The sequence below is a fragment of the Halichondria panicea genome, chromosome 12, assembly GCF_963675165.1.
Source record: "Halichondria panicea chromosome 12, odHalPani1.1, whole genome shotgun sequence".
In the NCBI taxonomy this organism is placed as follows: Eukaryota; Metazoa; Porifera; class Demospongiae; order Suberitida; family Halichondriidae; genus Halichondria; species Halichondria panicea.
The window spans coordinates 6,589,502-6,617,471 of NC_087388.1; the positions used below are offsets into that span (position 1 = coordinate 6,589,502).

Genomic DNA, 27,970 nt, shown 5'->3' on the forward strand with positions numbered 1-27,970 from the left:
TGTGCATCATCACTCCATCATAGCTTTTATTAAGAGCTAGTGTTCCATCATAATCTACACTGTAACTAGCCTCCTTCACCAGCCTTCAGTGCGGCCTGGAATCGAGGCTACACTGTAACATGAATGTCCCTTATCATAAGTTGTGCAATTTATCATAATTATGACACACGTTGAACAAACTTTGGTAATAATTACGTACAATGATCTAATTAAAGTGTTTGTTTAGTCTCAAGGCCACTTCCACTGGTTGGGAGGAGGTGCGGCTACGAGTGGTTCCCATGGTTTCCATCCATCCATCTTGACAGCTAGTGACAACTCTCTCTCAGCCTGCAGTGTGTGTGGTATATAGAGTGAAGGCATAGGCAACAGTATCAATCAAATCTTAAGTTACAGTACAGTGTGTGTATAACCCTAACACTCAAAAGTACTACCACCAGAAACAGTAAAAAGCGTTTTGGCTACTCAAAATGTCAGCTATCAATTTGTATTAAAGTACAGACTACACTTATGAAACACAAGAGCTCCCCTCCACGCACACACACACACACCTGATCAATAAGCTCCTCCATTTGCCCACAGCCAATCTTTTTCTCTATACTCTCAGGAGAGGAGTCTGCCTGCACTATAGCTAGTCTCTGTTGGACCACTGTCTCTGACTGTCGTCGATAACCCGAGTCACGGGGAAATGATTGAACTAGAGAGAGGGTCTTAGCATAGAGACTACACAGTACATCTCGAGCATTAGGCACAACGGCATAGCCCACCAGTGATGTGGTCTGAAGGAAGGGAAGACGATATTGTATTACACGTTGGAATATTATAGGCTAGGGGGCTATGACTGCAATTTATGCTCATTGACAATGCACAGACGTAGGTCCTGTGTAGGATAGTACTATTTCTACAACATTGCACCTTTTTTATCCCATTTGCAGCCATTATATCTTGAATCTCCAAGGCCAACAACAACAACACATCAATGAAATTTTCTGAAAGAGGCACACCTAATGTAACCTTTGAACTTTTTCTCAAGCAAGGTTTTGGTAATAACGACCTTTTTCTAATTTCAATAGCAAACAGTTTGTTCTAAAGACGACCTTTCCCCTATTTTCAATGGAGGCAAAGGGGAGGGGCTGCTTAACTTCACAGTTTTAATTAATCATGACATCATTAAAGGTCAAGCTACTGTCGTGTTGTTGTTGTGAAGACTCCTAATGTAAAGCTTTTAGCAGAGGAGCAAGCTATTACCGACTACTATAAGCGGAGAGAAGGCTACTAATATACCGTGGGAGCAAGCTGGAACGTGCAGGAGGTCGTATAAAGTCTCTACAGAACAACAATAGGCCTTGAACCATTGTCTGGTAATTGTACTACAGTGTGGATCACATCATCCATTGTGAGTCTTTATGGACAGATTTCAAACGTTTTTGAGAGCTCTGCAAATGTCGCAATCACATTAAAACACTTGAAACACTCACAAGATCAAACAAAACGACGAATAACTGAATCAAGTTCATGCAATGAATTCGGATATCTTCGAGGGAGGTGTTCTGGCCCCTCTGATGTCAAAGGTCAAACAGGAGCAACTCGGCATGCCACCATTCACTGACAAAGATCACTACATACGATCGTCCAAGACAGGAGAAGGTCCCTTTAATTACTCTCTGACTGATTACATTCACATTGATACCCACGCTGGCGGCGGTGCAAGTGTCGTACACATCTATCAGGACGAACTATCGTGTTTAGACCAACCACAATTGGACGAACTGGCAACCATGTTTTTTGAGGAAGTATTCAGGGAAGATAAGAGAGGCAATGCACATCATGTGATGGGAATAGTCCACAGGGCAGCCGCTTATTTGCCAGAGTTGGTGTCGTATTTAGGAGAAACACAACCTGATCTAGACGTTAAGGTATGTTTGTGTATTGTGCAATGTCTTGTATTTGTGTGTGTGTGTGTGTGTGTGTGTTCCTTGCACCAACAATGTACGTAGTGTTTGCTGTACACCAGCCAAGGGATTTCCCCCTCTCTAGTAAGCCCTTGAAATGCTCTCTACAATGACTTTGATTGTCTTTAAACTTGGAGAGAGCTGCTTAGACTAGGTCCTGGAGATAGACACACTCCTAATACCATGTGTGCCTCACCTTACAATCTCTGAAGTTAATCTAACCTCCATAATTCATCAGTCACTACTCACTACATAGCCATCCCCACAATCCCACTGCAAATAGACCACTCACAACTTGCTGGTTGTAATTTAATACACACACACACACACACACACACACACACACACACACTCCACACCCACACACACTGCAGGTTGGCCACCTTCGTAAGCCTCAGATAGAGACAGTCAAGATGGCGGACTATACTCGACGAGTGGAGGAGAGCTATTGCAGCGGCACCTTCAGACACGGTCCTCTACTACAGGTCAGCATGGTGGGACAGTTCTCTGAGGAATCTGGAGGATACTTCCCTCAGCTACTAGGTATGGTGGGGTCAAAGGTCAACTACTAGGTAGGGTGGGGTGGAAGGCTAAAGTTCAGTAGAGTATGCTGTGTATTGTATGTATGTGCTTCACAGTGTGTCTCTTGTGTCAAAGAGAGCATTTAAAGTTTCCACAATAGCCCCCCTTGCTCAGTGGTTGTTCTGGCTTGTTGATTGATCAGGCTTGTTGGTTGATAGTGAGTCATTAGGAAAACCAGTTCCAGCCACCATGACTAAGTTTACATATAGGCATGACTGCCTTGCATGTAGCTGTAATCAATGCTTCTAGTGTTCATATTTCATTTCTGTATCTACATGCATAGATCTGTACGCATACAATTATAGAGATCAATGACTTCCTCTACTGTTGCCATCAGCTTCTAGTGTTCATGACAAGTGGGAGAAAGTTGGGATCATTCCATTTCTGTGTCTATACACGATATTTCCTTTATCTCATCAGATTTGCTGGAGGAGAGTCCATTTGTTCGTCTTACTACGCCCTGGGGTGGTCTCTCTAGCCTAGACCTGCCCAACAGACAGCTATCTGACGACGGGCCCATCCTCTGGGTCAGGCCGGGGGAGCAGATGATTGCCTCAGGGGAAACCCCCGCTGGTACACCAAGGAAGAAAAAAGCGTAAGTGTGTGCTTTGTGTGTTTATTATACATGTACAAGTTAGCTACAAGCGTGCCATCTACAAAAACATGTTGACACATTGTACCGTACATGGGTATTATTTATATTGAAAATGTTTAGCAAATTAAAGTCAATAAAGTCAATGCTCAACTGTGGGCCAGTATTGGATATACAAAACAATTTTGCAGACCAATTGTTTCATGTAATTTTTATTAATTAAACTCTTTCTCTGCCCGATTATACTTTACGTGATTTAACCCTTTCCCCACAGTGGCAAGTCCGAGCTCCACTCTCTGTATGCTTCTCGAATGAGTGAGAAGAGGGAAACCTTATTTGAGGATCGTACGCGTTGTCATGCCGACCATGTAGGCCAGGGCCTCGGGCAACAAACTACAGCGGCTGTAGGTGTTCTCAAGGCAGTCAAGTTCGAGGATGAAAGGTACTCAATTGTAACTATCTTTTAGTTTGAATCAACAGCTAAAACTACGATCTTTGTGGCGGTGTGTGTGTGCAGTGTAGCCTGACTGCATGATAAAGTATTAGTTGTTATATCTTGAGTGGCCGTAACTTTAGTTCCGTTGGTCCATTTTGTGATAGCTGGAAGTGAGCTCTTTCAGAAAATCTATTAAAATCGAAGTTCATTTTTGGGGCTGTTTTTGACAAAAAAGCGTGGGCTATAGGTGGGGGAAATGTGCAAATTTGGGCAAGATTGAAATGTTTGAGCTGAACATACTATCTGATAGAGTTTTTTCTAAGCTTTCAGAAAATTAAACTTTCATTTAAATAGGACTAACGGAACTTAAGTTATGGCCGATCGAAGATTACATTTAGCTCAACCTACTGTTAGTACAGTGTACATGTACTATTTCCCTGCAGTGACACTGGTAGTAGAGAGATGAAAGATGTGATCTGCTTCCATGCTGCTGACTTCAACGAGGTAGCACTGAGACTGCAGCTGGACTTATATGAACCACCAATGTCACAGGTCAGTACATCAATGTAGAATACCACACAGAGAAATATCAAATTATACAATATAATTATAGCTAAGTCTAATAACAGTACTGCAACGATTTCTGTTCTAATTATTGTTTCGGTATTAATCTGTTGCACATGTACACACGTCTATAACACACGTCTATAAAGTACATTCCAGCCATGATTTGTATTCGGGAAGTTTGACTGAAACTCGTATGGTCAGTGTGTCATCTTTAAGATGCTCCCATTTGGTGGGATTAACACTGATTATGTCATTATGAGGCATGAAGAATGGTATACCGTAACCTGTCTCAGCTCTTTCATCGTCTTCTACTCTTTGACTTGCCGGATCATCGGGTGGAAATATAAATTCGCCTTTGTGATGGTTCGTGTTTCTTATCAAATTTAATATCTCAAATTTAATCTTCCCAGTGAACGGCCAGGGCAGGGAGTCATCATTGTCCCCCTTCATGAGACATATACCAATAGACAGATAATCATATTTTTCTTCAGCCGCTTCTCCTGTACCGTTGGCATGCACACGAGCACACATTTTATAGCCATTTGAGGGTGTATAAAATGGAGGACTGTGAAATACTTCGCTGTTGTTTTTTCGACGTGTATAATTATCCATTTTAAAAACATGTATGGTACAAATATCGTTCTCTATTGAACTTCCCTGCCTCATTTTTTGATAGGTGATTTCTCTCTCATACCTGGCACATTTTTTGCTTAGGTTTAGGGAATTTTCGACTATTGTTTTCAAATGAAATTGTGCATTTTCCTCGTGTATTTGGATATCTTTTCGTGGCGGTTTTTTTTCACAGCCAACCTCAGCATACTTGCAGGACACAGGCTCGTATTCACACATGGATTGATGGGTAATGATCTCACAGCGAGGAATGTTGCCCTGGCATTGATCATTCGGACATGGTACCTTAAACTTTGGGCAGATCTCTAGATGAGTGGTGGTCCTCTCCTGATGTTCCCCCGTCTCCTGACAATGTGGACACTTGTACTGACGTCTTGGGCAGTGGTTGGTGAGGTGGTCTTTAAGATCTTTTCTCAGAAACTTCGCAATATTATTATAGATCTTGCACTTGTTAGTACAGGGCAGGAGAGCATAGTCACATGACTGAAGGTGTGTCTTAAGATCTCCTAGTTCCCCCACCCAGCAACAGCCGTTGACCAGGTTGCTGCATTTGACCTTTAGAGCTTTGATGTCCCTGGCACCTGCAAGATAATTAATGATTTGTGCAATACGTTTATAATACAGAGACATACCTCTCGAATCTTTAAAGAGAGTTAAATCTTGTCGACAATTTGGACAAGTCGTCTCGCTCTTCTGATATTCAATGATGCAGTCATGACAGAATACTTTGCCACAGTCATTGGTAGCATCTCCAGGATGTTGGTGAGGGTCCCTGGCTACACAGAGGCAGATGAGACACTTCAGACCTTCAGAGGGCTCTTCGAACCAGTTCAGATCATAGCCACCTACGCTAGAGCTGTTGGACGCCATATCATAAACTCTCCTTAGTCACAAAAGGGAGAGGAATTTGTTTGATTTATCTGTCACAAGACTATCTCCATATTTGCTTATCACTATTCACATACTGGGCGTGGTGTAGTTTCAGGACAACATAATTATAGTCATGATATTCATATTCTGAGCAACTCATTTGTACATAGCATTCCTTCATTAAAAATCCTGACATCTGCTAAGAGAGTTAAATTTTCTCGACAGTGTGGACAATTTGTGCTCTCCTTCTGATGTAATTATTTTTGCTATGCACTTACTAAATTCCTTCCCTTCCCCCCCCCCCCCCCACACACACACACACAGTGCCGTCAGTGGGTGGAGGAGGCCAAGCTGAACCTGTTACGTCGTGAGGGTGTTCGCTACGCACACTTTAGACTGAGGGAAGATGATGTGTATTTCATCCCACGCAATGTGATCCACCAGTTCCAGACAGTGGCTGCCTGTACTAGCATTGCCTGGCATCTCAGACTCAGGCAGTATCACACAGCCGCAGCAGAGGGACGGGCTAATGGAACACAGGTGTGTGGGGTGTGTGGTGTGAGGAGGGGTGTTGTAGCTTATAGTTTGTTTTCTGGCACAATATCTTATCCAAACACTTCCATGTATAGGAAGCTGGGGAAATGACTGCCTCTGAAAAAAACCTCTCCGATTCCGATATTGACCACACCCACAAAAACGGTCATGTGACCTCGTTGAAGAACTCTGCAAATCACCATGGCAACACGCTTGAAGGATCCTCTTCGGATGAAGACCAAATATCGTTTTCCTATTCGTCAGACGAAGAATTTCTACCAGACATGATTAAAAAGAAAAAAACCGCTAGCAGCTCAAAAAAGAAGTCCTCATTTCCTTCATCTCCTGCTAATAAGAGCACACCATTATCGGAGCAACCTCTCTCACCTTCTAAGAGTTTGACCTCTCAGTCTAAGGTCAAAGCGCAGAGTGCAGTACGCAGTAAGCTCTCGGCACATAAGGATAGGAATATCAAAACACTTGGTGATTCTACGCCACAAAATATGAGCAATACATCCTCACAATCTCGAGAGGGTACGCCCACCTCCCCACACGCCCACGACACACCCTTACACCACCCACAGCTCCACTCGTCACAGTTACAGCCCTCACAACCACACAGACGATTAGAAAACAAGAGAAAAGAAGATCTGTTCAGCCTGGAAAAGAAACGTCGAAGACTAAGCTCTATGAACAACCTCCTCCGAAAAAGCTCTACCCCCTCCACTCCTCACACTCCTCACATTCCTGACATGGGTGAGGCCAGGACGCCACAGATACCGTCACTAGCATCCAAGGGCAAGACAATGAGAAACAGTCCCGCTGGCAAAAGACCACGGAAAAGCATCGATAGCAGTGATTCTGAGATTATTGAACCGACGTCTGTCAAGAAAACAAGCCCTTCAAGCAATTCAAAGCATCGACTTTCTAGTTTATCCGATAGCGAAGATGAGATTGTCTCCATGCCAACACGACAAGTGTCCCCACCACTTAACAAGCAGGGGCCAGCCTCGACACTCTGGAAGGCTGATGGAACACTCAACAGTAGCAGTGACGAATCTGGTAAAGAGGAAAGACGCAAACCAAAGAAGATTAATCATGTGGACAGAATGAAATCGATTTTTGGCGATTCAGAAAGTGATGATGAATCATCCAACAAAGTCAGTGTGCCCTCTCCCCCTCCTCCAGTGGTTAAGCACACTAAGGTGGACACCCCTCCAGTGGTTAAGCAGACTAAGGTGGATAAGGTTGTGAGAAAGCCTAACAAAAGACAAGTATTCAGTGACTCTAATTCTTCTGATAATGAGGAGGCTGATGTTGCTGTCCAGGTGCCTGTTGTTAAGGAGGTTCCCCACTCTGAGAAGGGGAATTCCCATGCTGTTAGGGACATCCCCCATGTTGTTAGGGACTCCCCTCATCCTGACCACAAGGCTAAGAGCGTACAGCGCAATCACAACAAGTCAGAACACTCCTCTACCACCAAACGACCTCTGGACCGCAGCACTCATAACGACGATAGCACTGCTAAGAAACTACGACTTGTCGATATCGATTTCACGGGTGGTAAAATGCGATCACCTTTCTCACAACCTAAACCCTCTTCTAAACTGACACCTCTAAAGAAGCTAAGACTGCAATCACAGAAGAGCCACCATGGACCGTTGTCTGTGCACAGCAAACCAAAGAGCAGTGATGGTAAACTTCACACGTCCAGGAAAGAGGAGCATAAAACTACTGACAAGAAACCATCCGTTCACAAACTAACTTCTCCGGAAAAAAGCTCAAAACAAATTTCATCGACAACGAAAGACGGTCATCATAGAAAGAACGATTTGTTTAAGAAGTCATCACATGACTCTACTAAGAGATCACATGACCATGTCAAGAAATCGCATGACTCGAGTAAAAAGTCACATGACTCTTCTGGGAGGGAACTGTTTGCTCACAAGAATGCAATTTTAGCGGCCAAGTTTCCACAAAAAAGGAACTTAGTGCCAGAGCACTCGTAAGACAACCCTGTGCAGTGTGTGTACAGTGTACTTTGTGTTATATAACATTGTTGAGAATTATTGTTGCAAGATAATTATTTAATTACATTATAGGATAATGATGAGGGCGGCGTTAATCGGAGGAATACAGGACATGTGATTACTTTAAGGTGGGCGTGACCGCATCAGCAAAAATACTGCTTGTTGTACAACTCGTGCAGTGCAGTGTGTTAGTCTTCTCTTTCAGTATCTAGCTAGCTGTGTGGAAGCTATGGCTGGTCTGTCAAGTGAGGCCGTGATACCAGAGAGAAAAGATGATTTTGCTGCCGAAGTAACAGTATGGCACCAGTTCAGAGCCTTGGTGAGGTTACTATAGCTACACACCTGTACACTCTCCAGTGATTATAGTCAGCTAGTGTGTGTACTCTGGGTTGCACACACACGCATGCTGTGCATACAGTGGTATAAACAAGTAGTCATTTGAGTGTCCGATACATAAACATTCAATATTAAATTATATATCATTGATACGTACCTAATGCTAATATATAACTTTAATCGCTACTAACCCCCCACCACGCGCACACACACACACACACACACACACACACACACACACACACACACACAACACCCACACATGATACATACACACACCACCCACACACACGACAGTTTCTGAAGAATGCAACGCTCCAGTTTCGCTCTATTGGGACCAACATTTGCCAGCTGCTGACTCCAGTTATATTCATCATGTTTGCTGGACTGTTGCAGGTCATTGTCAACTCTATACTGGCCTCCAACAATGTTGTGATGCCAGGCACTAGTGCTGGATTCTTCCCACCCAATAACCCAGGGAGGCTAATGGCTTGCAGGTGAGCTAGGGGTCAATGAGGTCATTTACCTGGTACCCTCAATATCCTTAGCTATTGTATTATTGTACAACGACCCCACACGTTCTACCCCACCTCCAATGCCCCCCACAATGTATAACAATGTATAACATAGTTTCAACCCTCCCCCACACAGCTACAACAACACCTCCAATGCACAGCTATGACCCCCCGCCTCCAATGCCCCCCACACACTAACCCCCCACACCCTTACCCCCCACACAGCTATGACAACACCTCCAATGCCCCCCACAATGCAGAGGAGTGTCGACACGAAATATTCAACTTCTTTCTCGAGTTTCCAGATTGGAAGCAATTTCTCGAACAGTTGGAGGAAATCTCTAAATTTAAGAACATCTCTGAAGAGTTACAAGAAGGTCTACAGAACATCAGTGATGTGTCCTTTCTGCCCTGTCAGAATGTCCTCTTTGATTTGCCCCTCTACTATATTGGAAAGTAAGTTAGTCCAATTGTTTGCGATCAGCAGGATATGCCCACACTGTTAGGAGTGGTGGTTATTCTCCACAACATTTTGATTGTGGGTTTCTTAACTTATTTCTACTACAGTAGTAACTCACGGTGATTAGTCGCGGTTATGTGTGTCTAGAGGTTGTTGTACCATGAGTATATTAATGTACTCCTGTTAGTACCAACCACCACCACTGACCAGTGTGGGCACATCACTGCAGTGTACATAGACCTGCCTGCTCCCTCCCTCAGTTATTGGCCTCCCTCAACCGCCTATATATTTTTATATGTGCTCATTGCGTATGCACTGTTGATGTGCAGGTCGGAGGGAGTAAATCTTGAGCTTGGTAATCTCACTGGAAGTACAGTGAATGGTTCCTCTGCCACCAACAGAACTGGGTTTGTAGGTACGTCATCACACACCCACCCACACACACTCCACACACCTCCACACTTCACACAGGCGGCATGGCTCCAGACTCTTGGTTGTATCAGTTCTCACTGGATTTCAAGATACATGACAAGAACTACATGGAATTGGACAACAGTGACACTTGTCCTGTGAGTGCCACTTAACCCTCCAGTTACATGCATATTTAACCCTCTCTACTCCAGATTAACGACGGCCCGTATATACAGCTGCCGATGTTTGTAGAAACTGAAAACTTGACAACTCTCAACAATCAACTGATCGATGTAAGCTAGCACTGTAGTAGGAATAAACCCACAATAATAATTATGAGGCAATTCCTTCTGTTACGTGTATAACTTCCTTTTAGAGTGCTTTAAAAATCCCCTCAAGTTGTGTAGCATGTATTACATACCACATGTGACTGTGTTCACTAGGGATTAGCTGTGGAGGGTGTTTGTGATTCTAGTGACTGCACTGTTTACTTTCAATTAATGACCGTGTTTTAATAATCTCTTCTTTAGATTGTACAAGATTACAATCTCCATGCCAACAAGTCCTCAGCAGCCCATGATCAGTACCAGAGGTAAGCAAGCTATGTGCTTGATTATAGCAAATATTTTTAGAGGACCTAACAAACTTCATTGATTTGTCTTCTCATGCACATGAAGGAACTCTCAATCTCGTATATCCTGCAGTATAAATGTGCTGCTTTATAACTTAAACATTAATTTAAGACAGGCATTTAACTAACTGCTTCTGTACTGATTTAGTTGTGCACCCGCACCCACAGGAACTATGCTTTACTGATTTAGTTGTGCACCCGCACCCACAGGAACTATGCTTTACTGATTTAGTTGTGCACCCGCACCCACAGGAACTATGCTTTACTGATTTAGTTGTGCACCCGCACCCACAGGAACTATGCTTTACTGATTTAGTTGTGCACCCACAGGAACTATGCTTTACTGATTTAGTTGTGCACCCGCACCCACAGGAACTATGCTTTACTGATTTAGTTGTGCACCCGAACCCACAGGAACTATGCTTTACTGATTTAGTTGTGCACCCACACCCACAGGAACTATGCTTTACTGATTTAGTTGTGCACCCGCACCCACAGGAACTATGCTTTACTGATTTAGTTGTGCACCCGCACCCACAGGAACTATGCTTTACTGATTTAGTTGTGCACTCACACCCACAGGAACTATTACGTGACTCCTCTCTCCACTGACCAGTATCGCACAGTCATGGGCTATATTCAGAACATACACAACCACTCATTGGACAAGATCAAACCACAAGGTACAGTACTGTATACTCTCAATAAATCCAATGAGGGGGGGTTGTAGTTGAACAGCCGTTAACTTTGGTATCGTTGATCCAATGTCAAAAATGTTATGATTTTCTGAAAGCTTAGAAAGAGACCTTTCAAATGATGTATTTCAATCCAAAATTTCGTCCGGACCCAAATTTGTCATTTTTCACCTTTGGACCATGGGCTATAATCCATGGTATCGCCAAATTGGCAAACACTTTTATCTCTCAAATATGAACTTTGATGACACCATTTGAAAGATTTTTTTCTCAGCTTTTAGAAAATCATAAACTCGTTGATATTGGATTCACAAAATTCAAGTTATGGCAGCCGAAAGAGTCTCCAAACCATTGATTAAACGGAGGGAGTGGGGGTGTAGTTGAACATCTTTCAACAGCCATAACTTGAGTATCGTTGATCCAATGTCAAAAATTTTATGATTTTCTGAAAGCTTAGAAAGAGACCTTTCAAATGATGTATTTCAATCCAAAATTTCGTCGGGACCCAAATTTGTCATTTTTCGGCCTCAGACCATGGGCTATAAATCCATGGTATCGCTAAATTGGCAAATACTTTTATCTCTCAAATATGAACTTTGATGACACCATTTGAAAGATCTTTTTCTAAGCTTTCAGAAAACCATAACATTTTTGACTTTGGATCCACGGAATTCAAGTTATGACAGCCGAAAGAGTCCCCAAACCATTGATTAAACGGGGGGGGGGGTGTAGTTGAACACCCATAACTTTAGTATCGTTGATCCAATGTTGTTATAATTTTCTGAAAGCAGACCTTTCAAATGATGTGTTCTAAATCCAAAATTTCGTCGGGTCCCTAATTTCTCAAATACCACATAGCAACGGGCAACGATTTTAATTATCTAACTTTGCACATTACCACATGGTTGAGTAACCCTCTGTGTCCTCCTAGCTGGTATATTCGTCGACGACTTTCAGAGCATGGAGTCAGAGGTTAAACTGGGCTACACAATAGTAGCTGATGACCTCGTCCTGTACTCGTATGAACTGCCCAAACACTCGTCAGTGAGCGGCTTCAAGAGCAAGATTGATGTGGCTATAAACAGAAGGTACATGTTAGCTATAATTTATATATATGCAGCTGGTACTTGTCCTCAGTCAAAGATAAAATTCGTAACTATCTTTCATAGGCCATATTTTTTGTTCAGATTGTCCAATTTCAATAGCTCTCAGAATGGTGTGCTTAGATACAAGATAAGTTGAAATCCAGCAATTCCCTATATTCAGTGGCCCCGTGTCTTCATTCCCTATATTCAGTGGCCCTGTGTCTTCATTCCCTATATTCAGTGGCCTGTGTCTTCATTCCCTATATTCAGTGGCCCCGTGTCTTCATTCCCTATATTCAATGGCCCCGTGTCTTCATTCCCTATATTCAGTGGCCTGTGTCTTCATTCCCTATATTCAGTGGCCCCGTGTCTTCATTCCCTATATTCAGTGGCCCCGTGTCTTCATTCCCTATATTCAATGGCCCCGTGTCTTCATTCCCTATATTCAATGGCCCCGTGTCTTCATTCCCTATATTCAATGGCCCCGTGTCTTCATTCCCTATATTCAGTGGCCCCGTGTCTTCATTCCCTATATTCAGTGGCCCTGTGTCTTCATTCCCTATATTCAGTGGCCTGTGTCTCCATTTTATTCCAGGAATGGGATTATCAACATGATGAGCAACGCACTCTTCAAGCAGCTACTGGGTAATCGGTCGTCTCCGGGGAACAATGTTACCATAGCAACCTACATCATGCCCCTCCCCTCTCAACCCATGCCCATTACCATTGACATCACCACCATCCTGGGAGGACTACTCTATCCATTCGCTCTCTCCTTCCTTATTCCTGTGAGTACATTCTTGACAATTTCCATAGCTTTTGAGAATAGTGCTAGATAGCCAATGAAAAGTGGAATCTAAATCACTTGGACAGGCTGTAAAATTCTGATTTTTTTCTGTAAAAAATAGCTTGTTAGTCGCTCTATCATGTGGTTTTTCCCCCTATACAGGTCTTCATGGCGTCGTTGGTCAAGGACAAGTTTGAGAAGCACTTGATCATGATGGAACAGAATGGTTTGGGGAGGCTTACCTACTGGACCGTCACCTACCTCTTCAACTACATGCTCTATATACCTATCGCCGTGGAGATTGTCATCATATCATTGGCATTCCAGATACGATTGTTCACACAGGTGAGGGAATACACATCATCTGAAAGACCTCTCTAAGCTTTCAGAAAATCATAAAATTAACGTTATTGGACCAACAAAACTAAAGTTATGGCCAATAATTTTAAGATGTTGTATTTCTATTCCGTTTATTAACATCCCCTCTGGTAGTAGTACAGCTAGGAAGTGTGTATGTGTGTGATCACCCCCCCCCCCCCTAACAGACGGACGGGGTGATCCTCCTGCTCATGCTGTTCATATGGGGACATACGGTGGTCGTGCTTGGGTTTTTTTTCAGTACCTTCTTCAACCGACCTCGTGCGGCCATCTTTGTGGGTTACCTCCTAGTGGTGGCTAGTGTGGTCATTGGTGCTCTACTGGAAACACTGCAGGTGACTGTCATGTGATTACAGCGCATGATAATATTATAATTATGTATACAACATACAATTGCTTGATAAACTTTTAAGCATTCGCCCCCCCTCCCACACACACCCCCCGCCCACACTACTCATCCGCCCACTCGTGTACAGGTGTTTCCAACAGACGTGACGCCATTCTTCTTGTACATGATGTACCCGATCTTTGCCTTCTGTCGGCTCTTCCAATACCTCAACACAGGCTGTCTGGCCATGCAGTGTTACAGCATTGACATTCTAGCCCCGCAGGTCAGTCATGTGACAGTCATGTGATATATATATATATTACGTGTTTTTTATACAATTGTTTTAATTTTTACGCTTATGCTACACAGGATGGTGGTCTTAGCCTGATTGCCACGGCGCTGGTGTACCTAGCAGGGTCGACAATATTGCTCATGATTCTCAGTGTCTACTTGTCCTTTGTACTGCCCAGTTCCTATGGTGTCCGCAAATCTCCGTTCTTCCCAATAATAGGTAAGTGAGGAAAATAGCTGCTCAAGTTTATTTTGACTTGAGTGTGTCTAGCAGGGATCATACAAACGCAACGAAAATGAAATGGGAACTTTTATATGAGGGCTACTGTAGTTCCCAGTAACTATAGATTGTCTGAGGATACAAATGATGTCATGTTGCTAGCTCAAGTTAGCCAATGAAAAGTGGGATCTACAATGTAGATCAACTACTTATTACAATCGTGATGTCACTGAACACTATATTATTCCTCTGTAGCTGTGTATAGATGGATCAAGAGTTTGTGTGCCAAGTGTGGGCTATTGAGCTGTAAGAAGAACGCCCACGATTTACGAGCAGTAAGTAACCCCTTCACCTCTGTATTATTAGATTGTTTCACTCCTCCTTCCCCAGACGTCTGAGGTCAGTGTGGACCTAGAGGAAGTGGACGAAGACGTACAAGCCGAAGGTATAAAAATAGTGGATTACCAAGCAAAGGCCTTGCGCTTTTTCCCATAATTTGTAGCTAGCTTTGAGAGCCCGTAACTTGTGTTCAGATTGTCCAATTTTAATAGCTCTCAGCCAATGGTGTGCTTAGATATAAGTTTTGTGATTGTAACAAGCTTGGCGCTCTTTTTAACCATTTTGGTAGCAATCTTTGAGAGCCTGTTAACTTGTGTTCAGATAGCATGACTAATTACCCCCCACAGAGGACACACTGCGGAGGGGATTCCCCGCTGATGCCCCTGTTGTTATGTACCAGTTGCGTAAGGAGTACCCGAGTTCCATTGGTAAGCGCCCCTACGTGGCTGTACACTCTGTCTCACTGGCTATACAGAGGAACGAATGCTTCGGTCTACTAGGTCCAAACGGTGAGCAAGCGTCTGTCTCGTTGTAACGGATTGGAATTATGCTCTCGTCTGATATCTTGTTTCCACGCTTTTTGGTGTTTCCCCGGCCAATCCTAGCAATTGTTCACATTGCCTATAGATTGAGACTATCTCAATTTCTCGTTACACTGTTTCTACTGTATTAAACGACCTTTCATTTATTCGTATAATTATAATTATATAGGAGCTGGAAAGACGACCCTAATCTCAGTGCTGACTGGACTCTATGAACCCACTAGTGGTCAAGCTCGTATTGCAGGCTACAATATAGCGACTGACATTAATGAGATCCACGGTCATATGGGGGTGTGTCCACAGTTTGATATCCAGCACGATAGTCTGACTGCTGAGGAGCACCTCCTGTTTTACGCCAGGCTCAAGGGGGTTAAACGCAGTCGCGAGGCGGTCGTGGTGGAGAGAGCACTGAGGCAGGTATAGTACACGGGGACATTGGGGGAAACCCCCTTTCATTAATACAGAGTCATTGGGGGAAACCCCCTCATTGAGTAGCTTTACGTATAACTTTAGATCCCACTTGTGTTTAGCAGGGAACTATGAGCTATAGCTATAGCTTAGGATACAAATGATGTCATGTTGCTAGCCCTAGTTAGCCAATGAAAAGTGGGATCTAAATCAGATCATCGGTATGTGGTTATAAATTATAAAAAAAATAACTGCCTTTTGTAAACTGCTCCCTTAATTTGTACATGTTCGTTATATTTTATATATTTTATTAATCAGGTTAATTTGTGGGATGCACGGAAGAGGAAGTCGTGTAAACTCTCTGGAGGTATGCGTAGACGTCTCTCTGTAGCCATGGCAACAGTGGGTAACCCGGACATCCTGATATTGGACGAGCCAACGACCGGACTTGACCCAGCCTCACGTCGTCAAGTGTGGGAGGTCATCGAGACTATCAAGGAGGGGCGCTCTGTGGTGAGTGGGTGGTGTGGGCGGGAATATTGCTCATTTTTCAAGGCTTAAGAAATGTTCCTGTGTGAGTGAGTGTGTGGTGTGTAGCTCTTTCAATAGTGTTTATTAATTTTATCATACTATTCTGACCTTTGACCCGTACCCTCATAACCCCAATGACCCCTCAGATTCTAACGACCCATGCTATGGAGGAGGCGGACCACTTGTGTACGCGTATTGGGATCATGAACTTTGGACGTCTTCGTTGCCTAGGCTCTGAGTCTCGCCTCAAGAAAAAGTTTGGAACTGGATATCAGCTGACGTTCAACTGTGCCCCGGGGCGTGTGGGAGAAGTGGAGGGTTACATAGCGACACACATACCACGAGCACTCCATCTGGAGACCTATGCTGGTATGGGCAAATAATAGGACCAAATCATAATACCAATGTATCTTGATCATCAAGATAATGGCCATAATTATGTGTTCAGATTGTCCAATTTCAAATCTAATTGATGAGCTCTCAAGATAGCTTTCCAATGTGTGTCCCGCACACGCACACACACACCTCACACACACACACACACACACACCCACCCACACACACACACACACACACACACACACACACACACACAGACTCATGCAGCTACAAGCTTGACAAAGGAGCGCTGAAAGTGAGTGAGGTGTTCCAACTGTTGGACTCTGTTAAGACCCAGGTGGGGATTCTGGACTGGGGCATCAAGATGACCACACTGGAAGATGGTGAGACCACACTATTCTACTCCATTCTAGATGGTCTACCAGCTAGGGGGTGGTTCTTGTGTAGCTGTTGGGATCTAGTCCATATACATGTATGCTCATAATTATAGAAGCCTATAGCTATTAGTATCACAAGATGCATACTAAGACCCCCCCCCCCCCCCACACACACACACACACACACACACACACACACACACATGTAGTGTTTCTCAATATTGTCAAGAATACTGAAGATGATCGAATTACACCTCCCGGACTACACATGCCAAAGTGGTTGCCATGCCAACAATGCCGTCGTAAAGCTGGCTCAGATACTGAATAAATGTTTGACTCGTATTTTTACACTAATTATTTTTAGAGAACAATAATAGTTTTCTGTGTGCTATATATATACGTACATGTGTGTTTATTTAAATATAATTATATTACTGTGATTTCAACTCATCAAATTAATTTATGATAAACATAATAATTATGTTAATTATGCCTCGAGGCGTAGCCGCACGAGGGATACGGTAAAGCTGACTGTGTGTGTGTCTGTCTGTCTGTCTGTCTGTCTGTCTGTCTGTGTGTGTGTGTATTCCAGCTATAACTGCTCAACGGTTGCAATGTGACGAAAACTAACAGCTTCTATAGGCTTCTAGCCACGTTCTCTTGGATTTTGATTCGTGGATTAGCAAACTAAAGCTTCTTTCTCGAGTTATGGCTAGTTTGACTCACATTGAAGGCTGTTGCAGTCTCTTCAGAATCTTTCATAGCATCATCTGTCCGCACAAACTTTCTATTCAACATATGAGTTAGCCTTGCACTAAAGCGCTAGCTTTTTGTTAGCTACAATATTCAGAAAATATCTGTTAAAACAGCTAGCTAAGTAGCCATTTGTGAAATTGATCTCTTTGGAACACCCTTTAATTAGATCTATTCCTGTGGATGTAATGCGCATGCGCGCTCAATCCCCATGTGTGAGAAATAATATCCAAGATCCAGATCCAGATCCTCCTGGCAGAATCATCTTTGTCTTGAGGGCCTGGTAAGCCACAAAACACTACCATATAACAATATACTGATTAGATAACAATATGCATGTACACAGGTCTTTTCTTCTTAGATATTATATACACTGAACTACAGATCCTGGAAGAATCATCTTTCTTGAGATCCTAGTAAGCCACATAATACAACAATAGATGCATATAAATAAGTCTTTTCTTCTCAATGACTTTATATAGATAAGCTAACTTTAATATAAAATTCATTATAGAAACTAATATAACACTCCAATACTTTTCAGCGAAAGCAAAACCATGGCGAGAGGCATTAGCACAGCGCCAGCTTGAACACTAGTTATTACTAGCCATCGAATACCATAGTCAAGCAAATAATATAATTATGATATAAATATTATAATTATAATTAAATGAGCTATAATTATAATTATATATAGCCAACATTATTTAACAGACTAGCCATGCAGCATAATTATATACAATGTCATACAACACAGGGCTGATTTATAGAGTTAAAGATTATGTGTGTGTCATTGAATCAACAGGAGGAATGGTTAGACAGCTGTCTTTGGCCTCTTCGCATCCTCGCTGCATAAATAAAAATAATGAAGTTAAAAGTTCATAAATTACACTTGGGTTCACCTTGGAGGGGGCGTGGGTGCTGGTCGCTTAGCAACAGCGGCGGCTGCCTTGTCAGCAGGTTTAGGATCTTGTAACCACCTCACCTGAGTGGCAGGCCCATACCTACACACACACACACAACACAGTGTGCATGATGATTATACATACCATACATAGGCCCTGGATAAAGTATGCTCAGAATAATTTTAGCATAGCCTTAGGTGTTAAAGCATCAAGTCCATTTTTGGTAAAGATCATTACATTAAGTTTTGAAAAAAAAAAGCATAACGTTAGTTCAGTGATGTGCCAGAATTATCAAAAAGTGGCGGCTATATTCATAAATTTGCCTCTTTTATAGCCTAACATGAGGTAAATTGGGCCTTAAAAGGTCATATTTATCTAGAGGTGGTTAGTGTACCTAATAGCTAATAAAGGAAACGATCACTAAGACACACCTACCCCTTGTCATTCTTAGCGGCAATCCTGAAGATGATGGCTGGCTTGGAGGTGGTGTCGATGTGTGCAGAGCCTAGCTGTACATGAGACACGATGCACGAGGAACCAGAGCCACAGTAGACCCGAGCAAAGGCCATGGTCCCAGGCTGTGTGCCAGGCTGAGGCTTGAGGCCTAGGTACACACTGTACTCTGTGATGGTACCAGCACTGTTGGCAGGAGGCTCCCAGGAAAGGTGCGCCCCTTCAGAGCTCTGTGTGTGTGTGTGTGTGTGTGGGGGGGGGGTCTTTTAATAGACTTCTCGAGGAAGGTTTGGCCATAATTATAGATATTGTACAGTACATGTATGCATGCAGGGGTGTGCCCTACTTTCCAAGTGGTGGCATTTTTAAAAATTTAACACAAACATTTGCCCCTAATACATACATGTACATATGTATGTGTAGAAAACTCCAAATATATAGGTTATTTTTGTCTCCAGGTGGTTGGTACCACCATCCCCTGTGTACACACAGTATACCACATACTGTACTATAGGTACCTTGCTGATCCTGATGGCGGACGGTGCCCCAGGGAAGCCTGGCATGCAGGTCTTGAAGGCAGCCACATCAGAGAAGGGACCACTCCCACACGAGTTGATGCCACACACTCGGAACTTGTACGCCTTGCCCGGCTGGAGCTCCACCCTCTGGACCTTGGGTGCCTGTGTGTGTGGGGGGGGGAGGGGGTGGAGTGTGTGCGTGTGGTGGTGGTGTGTGTGTGGGGGGGGTGGGTGGTACATAACGTTAATTGTTATAATTATTAGCGCCTAGCAGATCTTTTGCATTAGAGTTGGCTCTGTAACTTGAGTTCTGGTGGTCCAATTTCAACAATTATGATTTTCTGAAAGCTTAGAAGGAGCTCTTTCAGATGGTGTGCTCACATTTTAAATAGGAAAAAAAACCATGTAAAAAAAACCCAAAATAGACTAACTTTAATATATCATTCAAAATATGAAATGCTGAATAATATACATGTAGGGGTTCTGTACATAATTATAGTGACAGTAGAGGTTACATACCTGGTCCCCCTCTGTGGCAGTCCCCTCCACTGGTACACTGTAGCCAGTCACAGTGAACTGAGTACCTTTAGCTGACTCCACATCAAACCATTGAGGCACTAGCTCCTTCTGACCAGTAGCCGGGGTCACAGTGTTGTCACCACCTGTGCATACACGCACATGTAAGGATCTTAATAGGCTGTAGAGTATATATACAGTGTGTAAGGCATAATGCTATCTACTGTTGGCTGTATAAAGTAACATACACAAAAATGTACATAAAGAGGCAAATTTGATGAGATTTAGGGATTGAAAACAGCCACCACTTGGACCCATCCCTGCCCACCAATGTACTGTACAGACTCACCAGGCTGGGTAGGGTCAGCCTTAATGGCAGCTCCCTCACTCTTGGGCTTGCTGGGCAGAGTGCTCAACTCGTACGGCTGTACTTGCAAGAGATAAGAGTCGGCGGAGGTCACGTTGGTCCAGAGCAGCTCAAGCGTGTTGGTCCCTGCCCTAACCAGCTGTATCCTCACAGGAGCAGACGGTCTCTCAGTCTCAAGGAACCACAAGTCAGGACAGCAAACCTTGCATGGGGGAAAGTGAGTATATAATTATTTATTGGCAATACACTTTTCATAGGCTAACTAGAGCTAGCAACATTACATTCGTTGGATTTACATTTTGTAACACGCTGTACAAGTTCTAATGCTCTAACTAGTTGGCTTCCACACCTGGTTGTTCCAGACACGTCGATAGCCATCCCGCCCACTCCACACGTACATCCTGGTTCCCACGACAGCAGCCGCGTGCCCTGCCCTGGGACACGGGGCACAGTCCTCGTTATCAGCTGGGAAATCAGGGACCCCTTCCCAAGTGAAGGTGTCTGCAGGGGGTGATGTGGGGTAAAAGTACAGTGTGTGGGCGGGGGTCAATGTATAGTGGGTGTTGGAAGTCAAGATTGTGTGTGGAGGACCAAGGTACAGTGGGTAGAGTCAAAGTACAGTACACAACCTATGACCTCTCACCGAGGTTGAGTCTGGCTAGCTTGTTAGAGCACTTCCACTCAGTCTCCTGTGTTGGCAGAGCCCCATCCTCCGACAATACAGGGACCCAACCTCCAAACACAAACAAGTTGCTCTTGATGATCACAGCAGAGTGCAGGCTACAGGGGATGGGGGGTGGTCCCTGTGTCGTCACAGCCATCCAAGAGACCTTCTCCCCACCTGTGTCAGCAAGGGGTGTATAATTATGTACATTAGGTAAATGGTATTAATGAAATATGTGATTAGTTTTCCCTCAGACTCATTAAATCAGTTTAGCCTCCATTGCAGTAGGTCAGGAGAAGTAGCTCATCACAGGGGACACACACACCCACACCACACACTGTATCAACTCACCGAGATCCAGGGTCCAAAGGTCGCTCAGCCTCTTCCCGTTCATACCACCGTGGACTAACAGCTTGTTGCCGATGGTAACGGCGATGTGGCTCTCCCTAGCACAAGGTACAGGACCCTCGATGGTTGGACACACCCACTGAAGGGAAGTCCCCTCACGTATCTCAAGCGTAAACACATCATTCAAGTACCTACGGGAGAGACATTAAAAATTGTAAAAATAAATAAATATAAAATGATTTTAGTCTTACTTTGGAATGTTGAGTTTTGGGTCGTTAGACTCGTTGGCAAGACCTCCGAAGATGACAGCTTTCTGACCAACCAGATTGAAGGAATGTCCAAGACGTGGAGAGGGGGGATCTTGGAGGGGGGTCAAACGCCGCCACTCCCATCGAGACGCAAGGAGCTCGTACAACTGGGTGGGGGGTCCATGGTTACAGTGGGTGGGGGGTCCCTGGTTACAGTGTACATGTACAGGAGGCATTATAGTATGAATTAGCCACGCCCACTGTCTGAAATGCAACCACCTTTGATTTGGCAATGCAGAAAACTAAAAACAAATTATTGATGCTAATTATACTAATATCTCGTAAACTACACGGTGCTCAGATTACTTGAAGGAATACCAATGGAGGGACAATGCTGTTATGGAATGGTTGTCACTGTGCATGCATCTATAACTGGAATAATGAGGCATGCACTCAGATTACCACTTTCTGTCAGTATATAAGTAAAGACTCAGTGCTACACTCAGCCACAGACGCTGAACAGCTGAACAACTGAGCCTATTAATTTTCTGCAACAAACTGAGTAAACTTGAAGAATGAAGGGTCTTGTTATTGTCGCTTTTCTCGTGGTTTCTGTAGCAGCCGTGGTAACAGCCATGCCTCACACAGGTTAGCCTCGATCCCAGGCCGCACTTCCCACTAGGGAAGTGGGCCTGGTATTGACTGCTTGCGCATGCGCTAATATCCCCCCGGTATCTGGGGGCTTTGGATAACATCGTTTATGCTCAGTAAAACTATGACATCACAACGAAAGGAAGTGGATTGAAGGAAGTAGATAGAAATTGCGCATGCGCAAGCAGTCGATAGCAGGCCTTCTTTCAAAGGCCGGTGAAGGAGGCTACACACAGGTATGATAAAGTATACTCATACATCCATGTACAGAATACTTGACAATTAGATGAAAAACAGGATAACAGGCTTCAGAATGTTCGCGTTCAAGAGTTGCTCAGTGCGATTCAAGCTGCCCAAACTATTGATATGCCTGTTCATGACGGTGAGTCTCATCACTGCATGCATGCCATACTATATCGCAAAATGGTAGCTATAACATAATTATTATTATACTAATTCTTATGTATATCTTATTTTGCAGACGAAGTGGGATGTGTTTGTGTGAAACGCAAGGGGTCAGATAGCTCATTCTGCGTTGGATCTGACTGTCCCAAAAAGGAAGAGATCTCTGCAATATCATCGTCAGATATTCCATATAATTATGTTCGACTGGGAAACCGAGTTGTGGTACTGGAAATGATTTAACACCTGAGATTTAACAAGCTATATAGAGCTGATAAACTGTTTGTACATATAATTATATTATATTATAGCGAATAGCTTTTCAAAGAACCTTGTAGATCGCATTTATGTTATCATTCTATTGTTGCAAAATTTGAAATGAATGTGTTATGAACCTTGCACTCTGGGACATGTAAATTGGCCTGTGTCTTTTAAAGATGCCATAGGATTCTGATAGGAGTCCTCTGATGCATGGTTTCCAGGATTAATTAAATAGCCTCGGAAGTAATCTGAGTATCCACAATCGGCCTTTACTGGTAATGGTTACAGTGTACAACTAGGTGGGGGGTCCATGGTTACAGTGTACAACTAGGTGGGGGGTCCATGGTTACAGTGTACAACTAGGTGGAGGGTCCATGGTTACAGTGTACAACTAGGTGGAGGGTCCATGGTTACAGTGTACAACTAAGTGGGGGGTCCATGGTACAGTGTACATGTACAAGAGCGTGAATTAGCCACGCCCACTGTCTGAAATGCAACCACCTTTGATTTGGCAATGCAGAAAACTAAAAACATTGATAGCTATGAGTAAATTACACAGTGTTCAGATTACTTGAAGGACTACTAATGGGGGGGGGGGGGGGGGGGCATGCTGTTATGGAATGGTTGTCATTGCTGGAATAATGGTGGTCAGATTACAAACCGCTTTCTGTCAGTATAATTATAAGTAAAGGCTCAGTGCTACATCAGTCCACTTTCTGGACTACTGTATCTTGGTAGCCGTAGAATATTTGCAAAGGCGACGTAGCATACACAAGTGGACACATACCAAATGCTTGCTAAGCAGCTTTCCATCGAGGCAGCAGCAAGGCGTAATCGACTGTGTGTACAGCCATTGACCCACGCCGGCGGCGACAAAATCATACTAATTAATTTGATGACCTTTTGAACCACAAATGCAAACAAGAGTAAACGACCCTTTTCATTGCTTTTGCGCTTGACCAGTAAAGAGCAAATCAAATTCCCCTCAGACTCATTAAATCAGTTTAGCCTCCATTGCAGTAGGTCAGGAGAAGTAGCTCATCACAGGGGACACACACACACACGTCCACACCCACACCTCACCACACCACACACACCTCGTTGGAGTAGCGGCCGTACTCGACCATTCCTCCGAAGATGAGCAGCCTCACACCGTCACAGATGAACCCGAATGCAGCAGTTCCCGAGGGTTTCTCTCCTCGTACAGTGGGTGCAAACCATTGGTTCGTGGCTGTGTGTGTGTGTGGTGTGTGCGTGGGTGTGTGTGGGCGTGCTGTGTGTAATTATAACTATTAAGCTACTTAGAATTTAGTTTTTTGTCATAAATTCTCAGAATTTTGATAGGGCAAGTTTTTCGTTACCATTATCTATTACAATGAATATCATTACAATGTATTATGAATATCATTAATACACAAGAGGCATAGATTCGAGGCTATTAAAGATGATGTCGTAACTGATAATATATGATATTTGATATCTCAAAGGGAAAAATAATGTGCTAGGGTAACACACACCCAGGACGGAAACTAAATCAAGTTGGTACAAGCAGCATGCAAAATATAAATAGGGTAATTTTTATAACCACGATGCCGCCTAATCCAATTGCTGCCGCCTATTCCAATTGATGCTCACCAGTATTGAGCACATGTAGCTCGTCGACGATGCCATCGTTTCCTCCTCCGAATATGATGATAAGCTCTTTAATGGCCACCGCCTTGTGTCCATGTCTCGGCCGAGGAGCGGGTCCCGTGGTAGCGCCAACCTTTTTCCAGTTCACCTTCGCTACCGCACGGTCGGCTGCCGCACTGGAGTCCATTTTGTTAAGAAACTTTGAAAAGCCGATTTTTTTTCATTCGCTATATTAGGGAGCCTACGCACAGTGATTGCAGCTAGTTATTTCGTCGATTCTTACCAATTGAATTTGCTAGTTTGATGACCATTTCCAGTCAAACCCACGTGGGTACCTAAACTCCAATCTTCTAACCGTCTCTTCTCTGCCAAACTTTTATACTATGAGCTCTCAAATTGAAGCACTACACTCCTCAATAGTCAATTGTCTCACAGCCATTTTAAACGGATATGCACACGACAGGAAACCGGCTGAAGATGAGCTGAAAACACTCGAAGTAACGGAAGGTGGGTGTGTACATGTGGTTATACCATACGCTATACTTGTGAAATGCAGAGTATGGTCTTGTGTTGGCGCGGATCACAGCCTCAAACGATAGTCCGATACCATATAGACAGGTAAGCACATAGAAACGTGGTAGTACAATAATGGTAATACCCTCCCACCCACACACACCTCCTCCCACCCACGCACGCACACACACACAGTTGGCATCCATTGTTCTCAAACAGTACGTGGAAACACATTGGTCAAGAGATCTCGATGATAAGTTCGAGGAGCCGGAACCACCAGCTCAGGTATGTGCATCCATTCTCTTTTCTGAAATGGACTTGTTTCGATAGCTATTTTGATTGTCCATAACTTTGTGCATTTTCACAATTAAAATATGTCATTTGTAGCCCTTTAAAAGGCCTATCTAATGATGTGTTTAGATCAGTGATTGTTCTTGGGTACAAATGCTCTGAAAGCTCTTATATAGTAATGTGTAAGAAATGGGCCTGTTTGGTAGCTAACTTGTCGTCTTTGCCTGCCTCCACACCAGGTGAAGGATGAGATCCGGAAGATACTGCCACATTGCCTGAGGGACCCACAGAGCAAAGTACGGTCCACGGTGGCATACGCTATATCAGCCATAGCTTCTCTGGACTGGCCTGAGCAGTGGGGCTGCTTATTTGATGAGCTAATGGCTGCATTATCATCAGGGGAGAGCGACCTGGTCCATGGAGCAATGAGGGTGTTGTCAGGTACTTATGATGGTCACTGTTTAATAGCAGAATGCTACTGCAGAGTGTGCACTAGTGTACAGAGCCTGTTATAGTAGTTGACTTATGTTAGATTTGCATTTCAAGTGAGTGTAGACCCTGGAAAATTATACTCTTCTTTCTGCTTTTGAGCACTGCCCCAAATTCAGCCTATTATGCTTGTTGAAAGAACCCATTCCTGTGAAAAGGGTTGTAGTAATAGTAACGTATAAGAAAAAAATGTACAGTATTGAGAGTTTATTTTATTCATAAATCCCCAGAGTTTTGCCATGAGATTAGTGATACTCAGTTGCCACAAGTTGTACCCATCGTTCTGCCGGCTCTGCTAAAGGTCATAGTTCAAGACAACCTGTACAGTGTTCGCACGCGGGCTAGAGCTGTGAGAATATTCCACACATTTGCTGCCCTCGTGTACAGCATGTGTGGGCGTTTCCCGGTAAGTCACATGACTCCTGCTATTCTCCCGCTAATTTCCCTCTAGGATGCTCCGGACGGCCTTCTTTTTCCAATACTGCCAGACTATCTCACATCGTTTGTCGAGTTGCTTGGCAACAGTAGCCATGGTAATGACGACCCTGGCCTCAGAAGAGAGTTAATCATGTCTTTGTGTCAACTATTGCAATATTTTCCACGACCTTTGACCCCACACGTACTTACACTAGTGACCCCTGTATGGAATATACTTGTGTCTTCAGTGTCGAGGTAAGTCATGTGATATTACCTTTAGTCATGTGATAGTCATGTGATCTGCAGTTACGTAGCCAACGTGGTTAATAACCCAGACCCATGTGTGGGAGTATGTGATTCCGATGGTGAGGTCAAAGGTCAAGAGAGCACCCTTTTTGCAATCTTTGAGTTCATCAGTGCACTTAGCGAGAGCTCCTTCTCCAAACGTTTGTTGCCTCCAATTCTGCCAGAGCTCGTCTATCATCTGATTGGCTACATGCAGATCACCGAAGAGCAGGTATGTGTGTGTGGGTAGGTGGGTGTGTGTGTGAGGGGTAACCAGTTATATAGTGACCCCTCACAGATGTGTGTGTGGGTGGGTGGGTGGGTGTGTGTGTGTGAGGGGTAACCAGTTATATAGTGACCCCTCACAGATGTGTGTGGGTGGGTGGGTGTGTGTGAGGGGTAACCAGTTATATAGTGACCCCTCACAGATGTGTGTGTGGAGTGACGACATTAACAGGTTTGTTGAAGATGATGAAAACGAATTCTCATATTCAGGTAAATATATAATTATACCTCTCGTGTTTCCATGACAACTCATTATGCACACGCTCAGTACGATTGTCAGCATTGGACCTCCTACTGGGCATGTGCGAGACACCCACACTGGGGGGATTCTGTTGTGTAGCAATCGCCACGGCAATAGAGAAGCGTCTACAGGAGAACCCCCTCACTGCCACTCAAGCATCGTGGAAGGTAAGCTTTGAACGGCCGTAACTTTAGTTCTGTTGGTGCAATTGCTTTAATTTTATGGTTTTTCTGAGAGAGATGTTAGAAGTATTTTGGGCCTGGTTTTGACAAAATACAATTGTCTTTTCCCGAAAATTAGGAATTATAATTAATGGCCCGATTTTAATTTGAGCACACCATCTGAACAACGGGGGTCTTCCTAAGCTTTCAGATAATTGTAAAATCATTGAATTTGGATCACCAGAACTAAAGTTATGGCTATCGGAAAGTTAGCGCTGTGTATTGTATTATTCCAGTTATATATGGAGTATACGTGCATACATGTACAGGTTGCCGAGGCGTGCATGTTGGTGTGCAGCTGTGCACTAGAGGCAGTGGGTCTGGGGCACGGGCAGTTCAATTGTCAGCCCTTTGTTGAGACGGCCGTCCTCCCTGCCTTGACTAGTAACATTAACCCTTTCCTCACTGGGCGATGTCTATGGCTCGCTAGTAAGATGGGCACTGCTCTCAAGCCTGGCACCATCTCACAGTGAGTTGTTAGACACTGACTGGAGTGTGTCTAGCAGAAACTATGAGCTAGTGTCCCGGTAACTATAGATTGCTTGAGGATAGTAATTATATTACGTGCTTTTGGTATCTATGTGTTACTATATAATTATGTAGTGTCAGAAAGCGGGATACTAAATCAGTGCCTTTTGGGCTTCTAC

The 27,970-nt window shown here is 43.8% G+C and overlaps 6 protein-coding genes, 1 long non-coding RNA gene and 2 other non-coding genes across 10 annotated transcripts in view; 4 read left to right on the forward strand and 5 right to left on the reverse strand.

Moving 5' to 3' along the window:
- Positions 1-136: 136 nt before the first annotated feature.
- On the reverse strand, positions 137-1,049 carry LOC135345656 (NADH dehydrogenase [ubiquinone] 1 alpha subcomplex subunit 5-like). The gene is made up of 3 exons (XM_064543087.1): positions 913-1,049; positions 549-776; positions 137-327 (listed from the first exon to the last, which is right to left on the reverse strand). Exons 1-3 carry the CDS (start codon positions 934-936, stop codon positions 229-231), a joined length of 351 nt encoding a protein of 116 aa, XP_064399157.1. The 5' UTR covers positions 937-1,049; the 3' UTR covers positions 137-228.
- A 112-nt stretch (positions 1,050-1,161) lies between these two features.
- Positions 1,162-8,397, forward strand: LOC135345610 (uncharacterized). Of its 2 annotated transcripts, XM_064543029.1 has the most exons (8): positions 1,162-1,913; positions 2,324-2,492; positions 2,952-3,126; positions 3,398-3,565; positions 4,003-4,111; positions 5,951-6,166; positions 6,256-8,165; positions 8,263-8,397. In XM_064543029.1, exons 1-8 carry the CDS (start codon positions 1,518-1,520, stop codon positions 8,306-8,308), a joined length of 3,189 nt encoding a protein of 1,062 aa, XP_064399099.1. In that variant the 5' UTR covers positions 1,162-1,517; the 3' UTR covers positions 8,309-8,397. The 2 variants fall into 2 exon arrangements, with proteins under 2 accessions (XP_064399099.1, XP_064399100.1); XM_064543030.1 differs by lacking the exon at positions 8,263-8,397 and having other exon boundaries at positions 6,256-8,256.
- On the reverse strand, positions 4,113-5,712 carry LOC135345626 (TNF receptor-associated factor 5-like). The gene is made up of 2 exons (XM_064543054.1): positions 5,389-5,712; positions 4,113-5,337 (listed from the first exon to the last, which is right to left on the reverse strand). The coding sequence occupies exons 1-2, from the start codon at positions 5,624-5,626 to the stop codon at positions 4,265-4,267; spliced, it is 1,311 nt and encodes a 436-aa protein (XP_064399124.1). The 5' UTR covers positions 5,627-5,712; the 3' UTR covers positions 4,113-4,264.
- On the forward strand, positions 8,374-17,318 carry LOC135345611 (ABC transporter A family member 7-like). Its single transcript, XM_064543031.1, has 22 exons — positions 8,374-8,509; positions 8,824-9,023; positions 9,267-9,497; positions 9,831-9,916; positions 9,973-10,070; positions 10,125-10,205; positions 10,443-10,504; positions 11,126-11,226; positions 12,170-12,326; positions 12,919-13,111; positions 13,273-13,455; positions 13,656-13,823; positions 13,965-14,099; positions 14,186-14,327; positions 14,583-14,662; positions 14,718-14,772; positions 15,014-15,175; positions 15,378-15,625; positions 15,935-16,129; positions 16,294-16,516; positions 16,744-16,869; positions 17,073-17,318. Exons 1-22 carry the CDS (start codon positions 8,420-8,422, stop codon positions 17,189-17,191), a joined length of 3,135 nt encoding a protein of 1,044 aa, XP_064399101.1. The 5' UTR covers positions 8,374-8,419; the 3' UTR covers positions 17,192-17,318.
- Positions 17,319-18,239: 921 nt separating this feature from the next.
- Positions 18,240-24,795, reverse strand: LOC135345616 (host cell factor 2-like). Its single transcript, XM_064543038.1, has 12 exons — positions 24,585-24,795; positions 24,047-24,180; positions 21,639-21,802; positions 21,391-21,578; positions 21,019-21,216; positions 20,725-20,876; positions 20,358-20,577; positions 20,012-20,154; positions 19,493-19,654; positions 18,957-19,204; positions 18,519-18,620; positions 18,240-18,464 (listed from the first exon to the last, which is right to left on the reverse strand). The coding sequence occupies exons 1-12, from the start codon at positions 24,766-24,768 to the stop codon at positions 18,431-18,433; spliced, it is 1,929 nt and encodes a 642-aa protein (XP_064399108.1). The 5' UTR covers positions 24,769-24,795; the 3' UTR covers positions 18,240-18,430.
- Positions 21,287-21,354, reverse strand: LOC135345865 (small nucleolar RNA SNORD57). Its single transcript, XR_010397908.1, has one exon. It is a non-coding gene; the product is annotated as a small nucleolar RNA SNORD57 (small nucleolar RNA).
- LOC135345657 (uncharacterized) lies at positions 22,130-23,087 on the forward strand. The gene is made up of 3 exons (XR_010397780.1): positions 22,130-22,283; positions 22,573-22,668; positions 22,768-23,087. It is a non-coding gene; the product is annotated as an uncharacterized LOC135345657 (long non-coding RNA).
- On the reverse strand, positions 23,932-23,999 carry LOC135345866 (small nucleolar RNA SNORD57). The gene has a single exon (XR_010397909.1). It is a non-coding gene; the product is annotated as a small nucleolar RNA SNORD57 (small nucleolar RNA).
- Positions 24,796-24,860: 65 nt separating the features above from the next.
- Positions 24,861-27,970, forward strand: part of LOC135345612 (importin-9-like) — a gene marked incomplete in the record, with an annotated part of 6,673 nt that continues 3,563 nt past the window's right edge. The window contains 10 exon segments of the mRNA XM_064543032.1: positions 24,861-25,088; positions 25,138-25,199; positions 25,290-25,379; positions 25,625-25,826; positions 26,105-26,280; positions 26,326-26,546; positions 26,598-26,808; positions 27,005-27,071; positions 27,130-27,269; positions 27,593-27,792. Coding sequence (XP_064399102.1) covers positions 24,965-25,088; positions 25,138-25,199; positions 25,290-25,379; positions 25,625-25,826; positions 26,105-26,280; positions 26,326-26,546; positions 26,598-26,808; positions 27,005-27,071; positions 27,130-27,269; positions 27,593-27,792 — 1,493 coding nt within the window.

Excerpts from the sequence above, each read along its gene's own strand:
- LOC135345656 (XM_064543087.1), bottom strand. The coding sequence starts at position 936 with ATGGCTGCAAATGGGATAAAAAAG. Across the intron at positions 777-912 it reads CTGCAAATGGGATAAAAAAG|ACCACATCACTGGTGGGCTA; the intron begins GTGCAATGTTGT and ends CCCTTCCTTCAG. Across the intron at positions 328-548 it reads TGGAGGAGCTTATTGATCAG|GCTGAGAGAGAGTTGTCACT; the intron begins GTGTGTGTGTGT and ends CACACACTGCAG.
- LOC135345610 (XM_064543029.1), top strand. The coding sequence starts at position 1,518 with ATGAATTCGGATATCTTCGAGGGAGGTGTTCTGGCCCCTCTGATGTCA. Across the intron at positions 1,914-2,323 it reads AACCTGATCTAGACGTTAAG|GTTGGCCACCTTCGTAAGCC; the intron begins GTATGTTTGTGT and ends CACACACTGCAG. Across the intron at positions 3,566-4,002 it reads GTCAAGTTCGAGGATGAAAG|TGACACTGGTAGTAGAGAGA; the intron begins GTACTCAATTGT and ends ATTTCCCTGCAG.
- LOC135345626 (XM_064543054.1), bottom strand. The coding sequence starts at position 5,626 with ATGGCGTCCAACAGCTCTAGCGTAGGTGGCTATGATCTGAACTGGTTC. Across the intron at positions 5,338-5,388 it reads TCTCTTTAAAGATTCGAGAG|GTGCCAGGGACATCAAAGCT; the intron begins GTATGTCTCTGT and ends ATTATCTTGCAG.
- LOC135345611 (XM_064543031.1), top strand. The coding sequence starts at position 8,420 with ATGGCTGGTCTGTCAAGTGAGGCCGTGATACCAGAGAGAAAAGATGAT. Across the intron at positions 9,024-9,266 it reads GGGAGGCTAATGGCTTGCAG|CTATGACAACACCTCCAATG; the intron begins GTGAGCTAGGGG and ends CCCCCCACACAG. Across the intron at positions 10,206-10,442 it reads TCAACAATCAACTGATCGAT|ATTGTACAAGATTACAATCT; the intron begins GTAAGCTAGCAC and ends TCTCTTCTTTAG.
- LOC135345616 (XM_064543038.1), bottom strand. The coding sequence starts at position 24,768 with ATGGACTCCAGTGCGGCAGCCGACCGTGCGGTAGCGAAGGTGAACTGG. Across the intron at positions 20,155-20,357 it reads GGCTGACCCTACCCAGCCTG|GTGGTGACAACACTGTGACC; the intron begins GTGAGTCTGTAC and ends GTGTATGCACAG. Across the intron at positions 18,621-18,956 it reads GCCGCTAAGAATGACAAGGG|GTATGGGCCTGCCACTCAGG; the intron begins GTAGGTGTGTCT and ends GTGTGTGTGTAG.